This window comes from Myotis daubentonii, chromosome 4, assembly GCF_963259705.1.
Source record: "Myotis daubentonii chromosome 4, mMyoDau2.1, whole genome shotgun sequence".
NCBI classification, from domain to species: Eukaryota; Metazoa; Chordata; class Mammalia; order Chiroptera; family Vespertilionidae; genus Myotis; species Myotis daubentonii.
The window spans coordinates 7,147,883-7,166,457 of record NC_081843.1 but is presented as its reverse complement, the minus strand read 5'-3'; the positions used below and the strand labels follow the sequence as shown (position 1 = coordinate 7,166,457).

Here is an 18,575-nt window from a genome sequence, read left to right as displayed (position 1 = left end):
GGTGGAGCTAGGATACGAAAACCAGGTCCATTTGGCTCCAGAGACTTGATTCATTGCCAGTATGCTAGTGTTGCCATGTGTGGGAACCTTGATTCTCAATTCTCTATCTGGCCTGTGATAAAAGCTTCAAAATATTTTGAAAAGGGAATGGACAAAGCAACCAACCCTCAGGACCTATCAGAACACGCCGTAACACACGGGGCTTGGAGGAAATTGTAACCACGTACTAGATGTACTTTCTGCCTCATAATCATTACTGAGCTGAGAAAAGCCACTCTGAGGCAACAAACGAATGCATGTGCTGTTTCAATATGACTCTCATGAGTGGTAGCCTTTTAATGGCACCTGGGTTACTGAGTGATCTAGGCAAGTTATTTCATGGCTTGGTGCCTCAGTTTCCTCTAATGAAAAGTGGAGAGAAGAACAGCTTACACCTTACAGGGTTGCTGAGGATTAAATGCAATAATATGTCTAACTGCTTAGAATATAACTTGAGGGGAGTGATCAATTTTAGTTATAGTCGCATGATCAATTTTAACTCTAAGCTGCTTATTAAAATAGGTAGAACCTGGAGGGAGAATGATTAAAAGGATTTTTAAAGTAGGATGGGCAGTGACCTTACAGGCAACATTTCAAGACTCCCTATTCATAACTCCCTGTACAGATCGTTATTTTGCTACCCAGATACTAATGAATACAAATACATTACCCCAAAGCCATGAATTCATAAACCTGCTACACCGCTAGTGATGACAGCTGAAGTCTCGTAAGAAGCACCTTCTCTCACCTGACTGGGTTTTGCTGCTCTGCACCTCTCCGTTATTTTGTGGCTGTTGGTTTGTTAAAGCACTGCTTTCTGACTGGCTGCTTAACACTTTAACAGCAGATCCCAGGTTTGCTGCTATGACAGGAAAATGCTGACCCCTCTTTAGAAGCTGCTTATGTTCCTGGTGGCGGAATCGTGGTGGTACTTCACGAGGATACCGAGGCAAGGCCTGTGGTGGCTGCGGCTGCTGTGGCTGTGGCTGCTGCGGCTGCTGCTGTGGCGGCTGCTGACTGTTGGCTGTGGCTCGTTTGGCATTATTATTAGTGCTGGTTGCTGTGGAAGTGCCGTTATTAGAGTTGGCAGGCTGAGGCTGGCTTACACTGGGCTTTATCTGTTCTGGCACTGATCCCGACAAAAGAAAAGGGGTGGAAAAGATTAGCCAGTAAAGTGTACCTCCATAGTTAGCCATCTAAGTAAAAAGGCACTAAGAAAAACAATCCTAAAGGAATGAAACTTTAAATGTGCGGGGACATCCTCATTCACAGGCTCCTTTTCCTGGGAGAGATCACTACCAGCAGTCATTCTGCCTTCTGCTAATTCCCTATCCAGCGAGGTCATGGAGACCACTGCCACTCCTGGGTCCATGACAGCTTGTGCTTGCGACCCCTAGTCCATCTTATTCTCTGACTGGAGAACAAGCACTGATTGTACAACTATGGAACTCACAGTAAAGTTCTGGTCACCCTAAAGGAATCCTCGATTCCCTGGTAACTGTTCTTACCCTGCTTCATGTTTAATGTATTTGGCCTCTATTTTTCATCTTTGGAAGACAACACAACACAAGAACAAGAGTAGAAAACAATCTGTCGCCCTGGCCAGTGTGTCTAAGTGGGTAGAGCATCAGCCTGATCACTGAAGGGTCGTGGGTTCAATCCCCAGTCAAGGGCATATACCTGGGTTGCAGGTTTGGTTCCCTGGCTAGGACACGTGCAGGAGGCAACCAATTGATGTGTCATTCTCACATAGATGTTCCTCTCTCCCTCCCTCCCGTCCCCTCTCTCTCTTAAATCAACGGGGAAAAATATCCTTAGGTGAGGCTTGAAAAAGGAAGGAAGGAAGGAAGGAAGGAAGGAAGGAAGGAAGGAAGGAAGGAAGGAAGGAAGGAAGGAAGGAAGGAAGGAAGGAAGGAAATAATCTGTCTGTTTCTTTACAAAAAGGCAAAGTTAATGTTTTTGTGTTAAAATGTAAAGTCTGCATCATACTGAGAACAGGAAAGTAAAGAGAAAGATAACAGGATGAAATCTATGAGACTAATCGAAATTGGAGAAATAAATCTCAGTAGTAGCCATCTGTCTACTGTATGAACAATCAGAAACTACAGACAGTGAATTTTTGAACTCCTAGAAGAGATTAAATAAGTAAACAAACGGACAGAAATGCCTTAAACCAGTAAGGTATGCCCAATCTCTAGAACTACATGGAGACAGCACGGCACAGGAACTTCTGGACGAGATGGACCAGGTTTCCGGCCCAGGCGGCCTTCCCTAAGCTCTGTGCCTTTGGGCGAGTGCAGGAAGCTAACTGAGCTCATGGCTCGGGGATAAAACTGTGCAGAGCTGTCCTTAGGTTACATACGTGGATTGTTCACAGGGCACCAAACACAAGGCTATCTATAAACAGTGGCACAATACCACCTTCAACATCTGTAGCAGCTTAATGTTTCTGTGAGATTCTGATGCATCTTTACAAATGCCACTGTCACATAAATAAAGTGAAATGTCTCCACCTGAGTTGTGAGGACACAGAAAATTGTTCAAGGGTTAAAACCTCCAGGCCTGAAATTAAAACAGCCAAGACTCACTAGCTGGGTTATACCTGTCTTTCTCCTTGTGTACACAGTACAGTCTTGTTCTAGTATCCAGCATAATGTAAACACTCAGTAAACAGAAGCTATCACTGTGGCCCAAATAAAACAAGTGTTTATTCAAATGCCAACAGTGCGTATGATGCTGTGATAAAGTGTTGGTCACCTGTGTTGTTTCCAACAGTCACCAAATTTCCACTTACACACCCTCAGTTCTACAGCCTCCTCTCATTTAACAATCTAGCCCCACTAGTGTTTCCTTTCTCTGAAAAACTGATGGATTTAGATTATATCACTAATAGTTTTATAAAAATATGTTTGTATTGATTTTTAGAGAGAGAGGAAGGGAGAGGGATAGAAAAATAGAAACATCAATGAGAGAAGAACATCACTGATCCGCTGCCTTCTGCAAGTCCCCTACCAGGGATCAAGCCCACAAGCTGGGCAGGTATCCTGACCGAGAATTAAACAGGTGATCTCTTGGTTCCTGGGTAGATGCTCAACCACTGAGCAACACTGGCTGGGCAACGCTTTTTTAAAAAATATATATTTTATTGATTTTTTACAGAGAGGAAGGGAGAGGCATAGAGAGTCAGAAACATGGATGAGAAACATCCACGAGTCGCCTCCTGCACAACCCCTACTGGGGATGTGCCCGCAACCAAGGTACATGCCCTTGACCAGAATGTAACCCGGGACCCTTCAGTTCGCAGGCCGACGCTCTATCCACTGAGCCAAACCGGTCAGGGCAACACTTTTTTTTTTTAATTCCTCATCTGAGCATATTTTTCCCACTGATTTTCAAACAGAGTGGAAGGGTGGAAGGAAGGATGTGGGGGAGAAAAGAGAGAGTGAGAAACATCAATGTGAGAGAGACACATCAACTGGTTGCCTCCCACATGTGCCCAAGTGGAGTTGGGTATCAAAACCATAAGCGAGGTACGTGTCCTTGACTGGGAATTGAACACACAACAATTTGGTCTGTGGGCTGACACTCTAACCACTGAACCAAACCAGCCAGAGCAATACTAATAATTTTTAAAAAATATATTTTATTGATTTTTTACAGAGAGGAAGGGAGTGGGATATAGGGTTAGAAACATCGATCAGCTGCCTCCTGCACACCCACCACTGGGGATGTGCCCGCAACCAAGGCACATGCCCTTGACTGGAATCGAACCTGGGACCTTTCAGTCCGCAGGCCGACGCTCTATCCACTGAGTCAAACTAATAATTTTTAACATATGATTTTCGCCTCTTATTTTAAAAATATACTTATTGACATCAGAGAGGAAGGAAGAGGGAGATAGAGATAGAAGCATCAATGATAAGAGAGAATCACTGATCAGCTGCTTCCTGCATGCCCCACACTGGGGATCAAGCCTGCAACCATGACATGTGCCCCAATAGGGAATCGAACCATGACCTCCTGGTTCATAGGTCACTGAGCCACACCAGCCAGGCTCCTTTCCATTTTTTTTTAGGCAACTGGAAAGCCTCTTATTAATAATCATTTGGGCCAAGTACATTCTGGGTCTGATTGCTTTATGTATGAAATTTTTGTCTCCCAAACAATTTAATGCTCCCAGAATGTAGCAATAATGTATATTCCTTTGTCATGAAAAATATAAGCCATTGGATATTCTAAAGTACCTCTGAAACAACAAAAAAGTATATGTATTTATAAAATTATAAGAAAAAGAAAACTTTAACTCAGCTTTTACATACTTAGTCCTGGGACTCAGAGTGGTATTTGGCACATGAATATACCTGCAAGTGGTACAGCTACCCTCTACTAAAAAACAGGCTTGCCTGCTACTTTATTAAGAGGAAATGATGGTGACAGCAATTTAATACCCAAATAAGATGATATTTGTGTGAGAGAACAATAGGGAAATGTTCTTTAATGCAGTCAAGGAATCAGAAGATAACCTACATAAAACACTGAATGGTCCACACGAAGACATGTATGAGAACCCTGACACTACCTCAAAAGTGACTGTACATGCCACCCAGCAACTCCACTCCTACGTCAAATAATTGCTGTTCTTATCAGTCAAGTGCCACAAGGATACTAAGGCTGAGATAGGTACTCAGTTCTGGGGCTAGAAATAAGTAAAAACATTAAGACAAAAAAATAATGCAGAAAAAAATAAAAACATTTAAGACAATGCAATTATTAATTACAAAATAAAACTAAATAACCTGAAGTTAAATCTTAAGCGTAAACATGAGATGTAGTAGTAAAGAGCAAAGGAGAAACTAACAGTGTATGTAGGTGGAGTGGACGGCAAAGTTGTTGGGTAATAACTATAAATAAATACTATAAAATTTATGTAAAATACTGGCTATTTTGCATGTGTAGTTAAAACTTAGGATAATTATATCAGTAAACATGCAAACCATTGGAAGAAGAAAAAAACGAAAAAAGAAAACTTGATCCATTAAACAGATACAGAAAGTGCAACAAAAAGAACTGTCCCAATATTGTCGTTAATAAATGTGCATGTGTTAAATTCACTTGTTAATTAAAGCTCTGAAATAGGAGTTAAGAAAATAAAAATCAAACTTAAGGAATATACTTTGCAAAAATTGCTCCTGAGCCCTAGCCGGTTTCACTTAGTGGACAGAGCGTCAGCCTGCGGACTGAAGGGTCCCAGGTTCGATTCAAGTCAAGGACACATGGCTGGGTTGCGGGCTTGATCCCCAGTAGGGGGTGTGCAGGAAGGCAGCCAATCAATGATTCTCTCTTATCATTGATGTTTCTATCTCTTTCTCCCTCTTCTTTCTTCTCTGAAATCAATAAAAATATGTTTTTAAAAAATTGCTCCTGAAACAAAACAATGCAGGGAAATTGGGAGTTGAGGGGTGGGGATGGGGATGTAGAAACAGATACTACCAAGAAATGCTAACAAAATTTAAAGAAAGCAGCAGTAATATCAGATTTTTTAAATTCAAGGAGAAAAGCATTATAAAGGATAAGAGATATTTTGTAGTTATTAAAGAACCAATTGAAAAGATATAAATAGCTAAGTACTTTTATATATCAAACCTTAGTCTCAAAATATATAAAACCAAATGGAGACAGAGAAAAACTGAATAAAAGCAAAACAATATACTTTGAAAACAGATAACACCTTTTTGACAAGTACCCAAGAAACAGTAATAAAAAGTACACACACTTTCTAAAGAAAACATCAACGAACTGCAAAAAGTAGAAGAAAGATATTTCTGAATTACAATGCAATCACAGTAGAAACAATAAAACTCGCAAATAAAATTGCCTTAAATAAATTTTGAGTTAAGTAATAAGTACCAAAACCGCAGGGTTATTGAGAAAATAACAGCAAAAACAACATACATAATAAATTTTAAGATATGACTAAACCAGTGCTCAAAGAAAAAATTCATAGCCTTAATTATTTTCAGCAAACAAGAATGAATATAATGCATCCAACTCAAATTAAAAGCAAATCAAAGGAAGCAGAAAGGAATTAGTAAAGATAAAAGAGAAATCGATGACTTTAAAAGTGAACCAATAAATCCAAGGCATGGTTCTATGGAAGAATAAACTAATAGTTAACCCGATTTTTAAAAATTTAAAATAGAAAGAAGGAGGAAAATGCACAGATTAATTAGCATAGGAGAAATTTATAAAATCACCAATCAGTATCAGATGGTTTCAATGATCAATATAACCATCCATTCCTTTTTCTCACTAGCATACTTTTAAGAAACAGCATAAGATGGAACATAAACATAACAGAGTTACCAATAAGTCAGACAAAACTGTAGTACTCACAAACAATGGTGGGGGGGTGGTGGGGGGGAGCGACACAGATAGAAACAGTACTTGGAATAAATAAATAAAAAAGACAATTTCAAATTTAGAGATTCTAGAAAGTACCAGTACAAGTACCTAAGAAACAGTCATAAGAAGTTCACACACATACACACACACACACACACACACACACACACACACACACACACACACCCTTTCTCTCTAAAGAAAACATCAACAAATGGCAAAAAGGAGAAGACAGATATTTCTTAATTTATTCAGTCTATGCCAATAAAACAGAAAGTACTGGTTCAAAAGACTGGCTGGATTCAAATTATGGCTCTGCAACTTACTAGCTGCATGACCATGATATGACTAAACCACTTATTTTGAGACTAAGGTTTGATATATAAAAGTACTTAGCTATTTACATGGGCAACGTACTTAAACCACTCTATCTCTGCTTCCTCATCTGTTAAAACGGGAGTATTAATACCTACAAAATGTATGGCTGTTGTGAGGCTTTAAAAAGATAATAGGTATAAACCATAATAGGTAAGAATGGTACTAGCACATGGTTAGAACTCACTAAAAGTTAGTGATTACTATTACCATCTAGGTAATAGTAATTAAGAAAAGAAGGGGGAATAAGGGTGATTCTCCCCACCCCCGGACCCCTTCCCCAGGTTGCTGGTCTGGAATCTGGGCAAACAGTGGTACCATTACCAAGATATGAAACAGAACACAAAATTTAAGTTTGGGCTCTGGCTTGTTTGGCTCAGTGGATAGAGCATCACCCTGTGGACTGGGGGTCCGAGGTTCAATTTAGGGTCAAGGGCACATGCCCGGGTTGAGGGCTCGGTTCCCGCTGGGAGACATGCAGGAGGCAGCTGGTCGGTGATTCTCTCTCATCACTGATGTTTCTATCCCTCTCTCTCCCTATCCCCTCCTCTCTGAAATCAATAATAAAAAATAAAATAAAAATTAAGTCTGGGTAGTTGTGAAAGAGAATGAGTTCAGTTTTTAAAAAAATATATTTTATTGATTTTTTACAGAGAGGAAGGGAGAGGGATAGAAAGTTAGAAACATGGATGAGAGAGAAACATCAATTCAGCTGCCTCCTGCACACTGCCTACTGGGGATGTGCCCACAACCAAGGTACATGCCCTTGACTGGAATCGAACCTGGGACCCTTCAGTCTGCAGGCCGACGCTCTATCCACTGAGCCAAACCAGCCAGGGCTGAGTTCAGTTTTTAAATGTTAAGTTTGCTGATACTGTGGGATAGCAATTCTCAAACTTTTTGGTCTCAAGAACCCTTTACACTTTTAAAAGGTATTGTGGGCGTACACCAAAGATCTTTTATGTGGGTTACATCTATAGATATTTACCCTATCAGAAATTTTAAAATATTTAATAATGCATTTAAAAACAAACCCTTTACATATTAAAATACATTTTTTAAGTAGCTATTTTCCCCAAACAAAAAGTTAGTGAGAAACTTGCACTGTTATACATTTTTTTAATACCTAGCTTAACTGAAGGCAGGTGGATTCCCACATTTCTTTCCAATTTATTGTGATATCCATATTATGTAGCCTCTAGAAAACTCTACTACATACTAGTGAGGGAATAAGAGTGGACAGAACAGTTTTCCTATTATGAAAATAATTTTGACACTGTGGATCTCATGCAAGTTTCAAGCAGCCTCTCAGAGGTCTCAGATAAACTTAGAAAACCATGCTATAGGATAACCATGTGTAGAATGCAACTGAATAGACAGTTCTAGAGTTTAGTGAAAATCTGAACTGAAAGTACGGGTTTAGGATTCGGCATACAGGTGGGAGACCTGTCACAAGCATTGTAGAATGAGAAGATATGACAAGACCTAAAGAATAGGCTTGGCCCTGGCCAGTGTGATAAGTGGTTAGAGCATTGGGCCATGCACCAAAGAGTCTTAGGTTCAATCCTCGGCTCCACATCATGCGGAGTGAAGTAAGTCAGAGAAAGACAAGTATCACATGATCTCACTCATATGTGGAATCTAATTAACAAAATAAACTGATGAACGGACTGGATCCAGAGACATGGAAGCATAGAACAGGGTGTGGAATCTTGGAGGGAAGGCGGGGGAGGGAAGGGGAGTAGGAGGTCATCAACCAAAGACCTTGTATGCATATATGCATCACCCATGGACGCAGACAGTGGGGTGGTGAAGGCCTGGGGGAGGGGGGACGGGAGAGGTGGGCTGGAAGGGGTCAAGGGGGGAAAAGAGGGGAAAAATGTCATACTTTCAACAATAAATATTTATTTTTTTAAAAAAATCTCAGATCCAGTTGGGAGTGCATTTGGGAGGCAACCAATCACTTTATCTCTCAGGTTTGCATAGCAAACAGAAGAAAAGAAGCAAAGGCAAGAATAAGTCCTAAGTGCCAGGAGGATGGGAGAGAAGTTATTTATTTCAGTAAACAGCCTCACCATCAATTGTTACTTGAGCAGGGATATCTTCCTCCAATTCTCACTATCCCACTAGATCTAGTCCGCAGATACCTCCTTGAGATAATTCAAATGCATGCTTCTGTCTCCAACAGCACTGCTGTGATTTAGGCTAGAATCAGTTTACTCTTATAAAAACCTAACTGGTCCCTCTGGATCAAGTCTTGATTACACCCTCCAACCCACCCACCCATACACACTTTTACCTCTTCCCACATCTCTCAGCCCTAAGTTTTCTATATAATTAAAGTGCTTTCAGAATTAATCTAAAGTTCTTAGAATGGCCACTTTTCCAGATTCATATCCTGCTACATCCACAAGCTACATTTCCTTCTCTTCCACACTGAACACCTGCAATTCTGTAAAAGGTATCATGCTTCTTTCATAATATCCCTTTTGCCTAAAATGCCTTGGTACCTTTCTTGCAAATCTTATTATCCTGCTTTCCTAGGAAACAACTAATCACCCCCTCGTAGATTCAGCTAATCTTAGAAGCATTTTATGACTCTGTGGCTCTCAAAATTCTTAAGTATCCCTTAAACTGCATGTGCTCCTAAGTGCTGGTTTCTTATTTCGCCTCCCCTTTATCACAGGCATTTCCAACTCCACGCACAGCAAATGCTGAAGAGCTACCGGTTGATTGAAAAAAGGTAACAACTGCCAGCATATATGAGGTGACTGAATCCAAAGAACAATACAGAACAATGTTGAGGACGAACCATTGTAGAACACCGATATTCAAGAGGTGGAAAAATTTCGAACCAGTAAATGAGAGGGAGGAAGAATGATCAGGAGCAGCAGAAAGGGTAAGGCAATGATGGTAGCTGGTTAGTGTGCTGCTGAATAACAAATCTCTGCTATAAATTAAGCCAGAGTCAGCAGAAAGTAAGTTCAGTCAACATGGTCCTTAATGTGGAGAGATATCCTATGTAACAACAAACAAATATTTTGAAGGAATTTCATTCAGCTAGTATAAAATATACAGACCCACTGAAAACTTTTATTATATTTTTTCTTGCCATATTGTGACTTAACTTGTCTTTTGCAAAATTTAAAGGAAGCAAGCAAACTTTGAATTGTCCCAGAAAAAAATTTTCTTAATTAACAATGAAAGCATTACTCATTTAAACCAGTATTTTCCTAGTGTTTCAAATCAAAGCTCCATACTTTGTGAAACAGTGAAATGAACCAATACTATTAGATTTTAATATTTGCTACATTTATGCATTTTCTGATAACATTTCTTATGTAAAAACATCCTATCATTCTGTAAATCTAAAAGTTCTAAAAAAGTTTATTAATTGAAAAAAAATACCTAGCAATTGCCTTATGTTCAAGTAAAAGATAAACTATTTACTATCCAAAGTTCTAAATATACCAGATTCTAAATTTGTAGAAGCAAATTTTATTTACTCTTATTCAATAATGAAAATTATTTTAAATTAATACTTTTCTAAGTCATTAAAGTTTTTTATGTTTTATTATTTTATTGACTATGTATCTGTATGTTTACATACTCTTTTTAAAAAATATATTTTATTGATTTTTTACAGAGAGGAAGAGAGAGGGATAGAGAGTTAGAAACATTGATCAGCTGCCTCCTGCACACTCCCCACCGGGGACGCACCCACAACCAAGGCACATGCCCCTGACCGGAATCGAACCCGGGACCCTTGAGTCCGCAGGCTGACGCTCTATCTGCTGAGCCAAACCGGTCAGGGCTTTACGTACTCTTAAGGTATGGAAATCCACATACATTATATGATCTAATTCATTGAATCAAACCTTTTTTTATTGTTTAAAGTATTACGTCTCCTTTTTCCCCAGATTAACTCCCCCCACCCCCCTGCCACTCCCACACCGGAGGGCAAGCCCTCACTGCCCCAGTGTCTGTGTCCATTGGTCATGCTAATATGCATGCATATAAGTCCTTTGGTTGACCTCTACTCCCCCCGCCGCCTTCTCCCCCCAGGTTGGACAGTCTGCTCAATGCCACCTTGTCTCTGGATCCATTTTTGTTCATCAGTTTAAGTTGATCATTATATCCTACATATGAGTGAGATCATGTGATATTTATCTTTCGCTGACTGGCTTATTTTGCTTAACATAATGCTCTCCAGTTCCATCCATGCTGTTGCAAATGGTAAGAATTCCTTCTTTTTTACAGCAGCATAGAATTCTATTGTGTAGATGTAGCACAGTTTTCTAATCCACTGATCTGCTGATGGGCACTTAGGCGGTTTCCAAACCTTAGCTATTGTAAATTAGCTGCTATGAACACAGGGGTGCATATATCCTTTCTGATTTCTTGGGCTATAGTCCTAGAAGTGGGATTACTGGGTCAAATGGGAGTTCCCTTTTTAACTTTTTGAGGAAACTCCATACTGTTCAATAATTAAAATTATTTAAAACTAATACTTTTCTAAGTCATTAAAGTTTTTAATAATGTATTTTAGTACATTTATTTTAGGAAATAGTAAATAAATGACCCTCTCTTTGGCTCTTTGTAAGTTTAATAGAAACAAGAGTTTAAATATGAACCAGCTATCAATCATCTTGGATTACTCACAAAGTCCCCAAAACATCAATCACCAGGCCTTTGTACCTCAAGCCCTTCCTTTATTCTTATCCTTCTAAAGTCTACAATTTAGCTTTGCATAATAGTTTTCATACTGGCTATATTGTAAATCTTCTGAAATTATTTGAATATATAGATTTGCATTTGAATCCTTAAAAGGGCTGAAACAGTTAAAATTTTACCAGCTAAAAGTATTATTTAATAAGCATCTGTACAATAGAATGCTTTTTAAAATTTCTTTTGGCAAATTTTATATTCACCTAGAAATTGTTTTTATCTCACTATGTATCATTACATACGAAAAACAAAACTATCAAGTTAAGCTCTTAGAAGACAAGATAATATGTACTAATTAAAACTACTCAGAAAATACTCTCACATAAGAGTAACAATGTAAGACTTGCTTAAGCAACTTTCATATTTATTAAGAAAAAATCTCCTGCCTTCTCAATCAATGAGATTAGGCATAATCTATAAGATAAAGCAAAATTTCTACACTGTCAGCAAGGAATACCTGGTTCTAAAGAACATATCTTCTCTAAGAGTTGGAGGATACTGCACAATATGGTATTTCCAAGATCTTTGGTTAAGCTGTCCATCAAATCTTATCCAAACATGAGATTCAGAAAAGTGGGATAGTGAAAAATGGATTTCTCAGATAGAGGAACATGCTTAAAAAAAAAAAAAAAGACATTTCTGAAAGTCTCTTTCATAATTTACAATTCTAGAAATTATCCCCCAAACTTGTTTCAGAACTGCTATGGGTCACTTGTTAACAAAACAGATTTTATAGCCTCACAGACTTAACAAATCAGAATCTGTTTGTTTTTTAATGCACCATGTGGTTCTTTGTCATGTCTAAGTAAATTTAGAAAACTCTTCTATAGAAGAATCATAGCATCATGTCAAGCACTTCTGACCTCCATTTGTGACTCAAAAGAAAGACCTAACAATCAACTAGAAGTTTGTAACAAGAATAAGTCCCAAACACAATAAAGTTTAAGAAGGGTCACAAAAGTTACACAATAAAGTATGTCACAAATCACTGAAGATACAAATCATTTAACAAATATAGGATGGTTAACTGATTTTTTTAAATAGAAAAAGTTCCAAATATTTCAAAATAAAGTTTAGATAAGTTGAATATATAAAAATCAAGCTTTTAGAAAACATAGGCAAAAAATTTACCGAATATGGGAAAAAAGGTAGGGTTTTGTTTGTTTTTTCAGCATAGGAGTAAAAAAGAGAAACAAGAAAAATTAAGTTTGACCAAATAAAATTATGAGTACATTTTATTTTTTCAAGAGGTATGTGTGTTTATTCCAAAGTAAAAGGCAAACTGAAAAATAAGTTAAAGGAATGCATTCTCTCCCTCCCACTGCCCACCTGTTTTCCCCAAATGAAGGAAAGGAGGGGCTATTTTGGTTAAGGCTGTTAAGCCTGACAGGGAAGCCTTCAACAGAGTCACTAGAGTTCAGGACTGGAGTTTCAGCTAAGGCTGTAACGCCTGCAGGCCATATAAAGCCCACAATATCATTTGGTCTGGCCTGCCAAGGCATTAGGGGTGAGTTAATTAAATGTTTGACCTAATATAGCAGCCTAATTTTAATGTTGATAATTTTGTCTATAGCCCACAAATGATATAAATACCCAAATGGCCTTTGGCAGAAAAAAGGTTCCCAACCCCTGCATAACTTATTAATTTTGCTTTACTTCTTCTGTACAGATATTTGCATCTTCTGTGTTTGTATTCCTTAGAGTGTCTGGTATTGGGCAAAAGACAGATATTTCTACCTGGTACCCCAACCTCAGAACAACTTTCAACATATATTATAATCCATAATGTTGAAAATATTTGCATCAAATACATCAGATGGGGTGCTAATAAGCTTCTTATACAAAGAGTTCACAAAAATTGATAACAAAAACTCTAGGCCCAAGAGGTAAATGGGTAAAAAACAAGAATGGGTAATTTAAAAAAGGGAAAAAAGTACACATAATTAAACATATAATATCCCATTTTACCAATAAACAAGTAAATATAAATGAAGGCAATAATATACCAATATTGGCCTACCAAGCACACAAGGACACTGTGTCCTGTTCTCGTGCTGCAAGACATATTGCCTGCACTGTGACAGAGACACGGCACTGTGACTCACCCATGTGAATGGGTTCTACTTTAATGAGAGGAAAAAGCAAGTCATAGTGTGGGTGAGGATGAACTTGGAAATGATGGGGGAAACTACTTATGTCGTTTTAAGGGGCTGAAAGGTTGCTAGGATACTACCGAATATAGTGGTGGAAATGAAAATGTACCAAGTGTCAGCTGATGCCAGGCAATATAACTGGTATCTCTTTACCCTCATCATGATTCTATAAACTTGAAATATTATTTCCATTTTACATATTAGGCAGCTAAGGCTCAGAAAAGACTGCCCATGATCAAACATCTAGAACTGAAATGCAACACCAAATCTGACCATCAGTCCAACGTTCCTTCTAATATAAATTAAGTTTCATCTTACTTGTAAAAGCAAAATTAAACTCTCCAAGAAGAAGGGAATGACCAAGTATTGGCAGTCACTTTGGTACAAAATCACTTTGCATCTTTAATAATATATGTATTAAATACTCAGCATCTATTACCCTCTGGGTCCTGAGATCTATGTTATATCATTTCATCCCCACAATATTAAGCTGCCTGGATTATTTCCTTTTAACAGAGTCAAACTGAGGATTAGAGGTTAAGGAACTTGCCCAAGTCATAGAAATAAGAACTACAAAGGCAATATTCAAATTCAAGTCTATCTGACTCAGAAATCTGAACTTTTACCACTATGCCGAGTTTGTGCTAAAACTCCAGGATTATCTTCAGTAGATCATTCAATGCTTTCTACTGCTGGCCAAATGTTGCCTGTAAGTACAGTAGTAGCCCCCACAGGTACATATATATATAACAAAAGCGTATTATATATATAGGGTTCAGTACTCTCCGTGGTTTCAGGCACTCACTAGGGGTCTTGATACACGTCCCTTGTGGATAAGGGGGAAATGACTGTCCTGTTTTATATGGCACATTTTTGCTAAGGATACAGCACTGAGAGCTCTCACTCAGGACGCATCCTGACGCACAGCTACTACTCTTATTAGAACCGAATGCAAGTGCAAATTATGGCACATACAGTCTTTTTTCCTAGTCTTGTGCTTTCTCTTTCCTGGTTATTACTGATACAGCTATTCTTGCTAATCCATCCGATTTGTTTTCTTTGAAACTGAAGACTTATTGTGCCAAGGTAGAATCTCAGGGCTCACGACACAATTCCAGGATGCTCCCACAGCCTCCAACTATGGGCTCATTAATACTGAATCAGGTTTTAAACAATAATTTTAAAACTGTTTCTTGTACTCTAACAGTCCCACAGATACCATTTTCTATGTGTACATTATGTGAACAAGGTCAGGAAATGCGCTCCAAGTCACAACCTATCTGTGCCTCCTATCTCCTAAAAATCTATGTAGTAAAGTAATCCTTTGTCAAGTCACCCAAGTTCCTAAAGTTCCTTATTGTAGGAGGCTTTGTGGTTAAGAAAGTAAGCCTTTGTGGATAAAGCGAAGTGGTAAGCTGAGATCCCAGGTACATATATTTACCTTTATTAAACTAAAACAAAGGTGAGAATGGAAAGGCAGTGGGGACGAGGACTTGGGTTTGTTGTTCATGTACAATAGTGCATGGAACAGGGTTGTCACACAATAAATATTTCATAAATGTTGAAGAAAACAATGGTACTTTCTGGATCCTAAGTTTGGGTAATGAATTAGTACACAATTATTTTTCATTTTTGTTTCCCAAGACCTCACAAGACTATGAAACATGGCTGGTACCGGCAGTGACAATTGGTAGGGCGCCGTCCCATGCACAGAAAAATCGCTGGTTCAATTTCCGGCCAGGACACATGCCCAGGTTTTGGCTTGATCCCCAGTAGGGTGCATGTAGGAGGCAGCCAATCAATGTTTTGCTCTGAATTGATGTTTCTCTCCCTGTTTCGGCCCCCTCCCTTCTTCTCTCTAAAAATCAATTTGAAGAAATCTTTTTTTAAAAAAAGGAAAAAGTAAAGAAGTACATTTTTTAATAATGAGGGGGGGCGGCAAATTAAACACTTTTCTTCCTGGGACTCCAACTGAATCATCTAGTAGTATGTATTCCAATAGTTATACTGCATCTTATAATTTTATCAAATTTTATCAGCAATAAACACCTAGAAAGGAACTATTGCCCAAGCCCATCAGAAGTTGCTTTCTTTTCCTTTTGACGAGTGCAGGAAACAGAGGTGCTGTGATTTTTTGTGGGGGGGGGAGGGGTCAAAAGTCTCTTTACAGTGCCAGCGGTTCTCAACCTGTGGGTCGCGACCCCTTTGGCAGTCGAACGACCCTTTCACAGGGGTCGCCTAAGACCATCCTGCATATCAGATATTTACATTATGATTCATAACAGTAGCAACATTATACAGTTATGAAGTAGCAACGAAAATAACTTTATGGTTGGGTCACAACATGAGGAGCTGTATTTAAAAGGCCAGAAGGCTGAGAAGCACTGCTTTACACCTTCCTCAGAATTGGAGCAAAGCATTTCACACTTAACTAGCAGTCAGGTGTTTTGCTCGTTTACATTTTTTACTGCACAGAGGCCTGAAGCATGGAGAAAACAGTTAGAATTAGTTTTTAGCTTGGTCCTCAAAACTCCTTTTTCATCAACACTCAAAGGTGCAAGAAACAATTTAAGAGTTTTTTCTAATGATTCCTAAAAAGCCAACCATCTCACACATGGCAAAGTTGTCAAATCCTCCCTGGTTCATGCAATTATGCTGGTGATACAATTCTTTATTTATCTCTGCTAAATCAGAAGGAAAATACTACAAAACCTAAAATCTTTCTGGAATATTTTCAAAAGATGCCTTGTTTTAGTTCACTCGTTGAAAAACACCAGAGGCCTGGTGCACAAAAATTCGTGCACTGGGGTGGGGGTGGGAGGGGAGGTCTCAGCCTGGCCTGTGCCCTCTCGCAGTCTGGGAGCCCTCGGGGGGATGTCCAACTGATGGCTTCAGCCCACGGGGAACGGGCCTAAGCTGCAGTCTGGCCTCCCGCTACGGGAGGCAACTGGTGGGTCAACTGGGGAACAGCGCCAGCTGGCAAGTGGCTAGCCCTGCCCCCTGATCATACTCTGCCGATGCCGGTCGCTCCCCTCCCCCCACCATGGCCGTCCCCTCCCTCTGCCTGCTGGCACCTTCCTTGGCTGGCCTGGTGCCACCTGATTGCTGGCCCTGCCTGCCGCCGACCAGTGGTTCTGCTGTTCGGTAAATTTGCATATTTGGCTTTTATTATAGAGGATGGGCAATGGTGTCACCTTCCTATTTTGCCTTCCATTAAACTACAGGGTTGTTTTCAAAGTAAAAGAAACAGTAAAGCCCAGTAGAGTTAGTTACTTAACTTTTCCTTGGCCTTGACTTTACCTATAAATGGTGATACTATAATTTCCAATGCACAAATCTCAGAATTCCTAGCCTGCTGCTATGGCCCCTCCCCTGGGTCCCAAATATTTCCCAAAATTCAAAAAAAGAGATGACTCCTTTATTTTTTTACTAGAGGCCTGTTGCATGAAGAGATTCGTGCAATAGGCCTTCCCTTCTCCTGGCTGCCGGCACAGGTTTTCCTCCGGCACCTGGGACCCAGGCCTTTGCTCTGGCTGGAGCCGCCTTCGGTCTTCCCTCCGCTGCTTGGAGCCTATGTGTGCAAATTAACCGCCATCTTTGTTGGTGGTTAATTTGCATATCGTGCTGATTAGCCAATGGGAGGCGTAGCAAAGGTACAGTCAATTACCATGTTTGTCTATTATTAGATAGGATTCTTATTGATTCTTATTGATTTCAGAGAGGAAGGGAGAGGAAGAGATAGAAACATCAATGATGAGAGAGAATCATTGTTTGCCTGCCTCCTGCGCGCCCCCAATGAGGATTGAGTCCACAACCTGGACATGTGCACTTGACCGGAATCAAACCCAGGACCCTTCAGTCCACAGGTCGACACTCTATCCCAGGGGTGGGCAAACTTTTTGACTCGAGGGCCACAATGGGTTCTTAAACTGGACCGGAGGGCCGGAACAAAAGCATGGATGGAGTGTTTGTGTGAACTAATATAAATTCAAAGTAAATATCATTACATAAAAGGGTACGGTCTTTTTTTTCAATAGTTTTATTCATTTCAAACGGGCCGGATCCAGCCCGTGGGCCGTAGTTTGCCCACGGCTGCTCTATCCACTGAGCCAAACCAGCTAAGGCAAAAAGGATTACTCTTAAGACATTAAGCTGTAGGACCCTGTTCCAGTACATATTCTGAATCACTGGTACCCATTTGCTTATTTTTTAATGTTTTAAAATTGATTTTAGAGAGAAGAAGGGGGTCAGGAGAGGAAGAGAGGGGAGGGTAAAGGAGGGGAGGAGAGGAGGGAAGCAAAAGAGAAACATGGATCGGTTGTCTTCCGAATGTGCCCTGACCGGGATTCAAACCCGCTACCTTTTGGTGTACAGGATGATGCTCCAACCAACCAACCAACCAACTGATCTACACCGGCCAGGGCCCATTTGTTATTAGTAATTAAATGTTTAGAATATCTTCCTTAACTAAATGGAGTATATAAAGCACAGTGAAACGCACACAGTTAAGTACACAGTTAGATGTCAGGATGTCTCCAAAATGATTTAACATGTATTTTGATCACTTCCTAGATCAACGGATTTAAGCAATAAGATTGTGTTTGATTCAAAAAAATTGTAAGGGTAGAATTGAGTAAGAACAATGGTTTCCAACTGTGGCAGGAACAAAAATGTGTTTTAAATGTTGATTCAATTTTCATAAGTTTTTAATCCAGAATGAGAACAGCAGTAATAAACTATGCTTCCCCATGTGACCACCAGAAAACAAAACAAATCTGTTTTTCCCTATTCCTGCTTCTATCCCAGGCTCCCCTCTCCTCCTTTAGGAGCTCTGAGTTCGTCAGTCTCTGAAATACAGCTTGCTTATGAAGTCACTTA

General features: G+C 39.5%; 1 protein-coding gene across 17 annotated transcripts in view; it reads right to left on the bottom strand.

Moving 5' to 3' along the window:
• Nucleotides 1-18,575, bottom strand: part of TNRC6A (trinucleotide repeat containing adaptor 6A) — a 94,784-nt gene that overhangs the window by 38,481 nt on the left and 37,728 nt on the right. For 9 of the 17 annotated variants that reach the window (XM_059692106.1, XM_059692109.1, XM_059692114.1 and 6 more), the window contains one exon: nucleotides 788-1,168. The exons of 6 other annotated variants lie outside the window; for them this stretch is intronic. In XM_059692106.1, coding sequence (XP_059548089.1) covers nucleotides 788-1,168 — 381 coding nt within the window. Of the gene's footprint in view, nucleotides 1-787; nucleotides 1,169-18,575 lie in introns of those variants that run through there. 2 more of the 17 variants (XM_059692113.1, XM_059692123.1) reach the window with 2 other exon arrangements.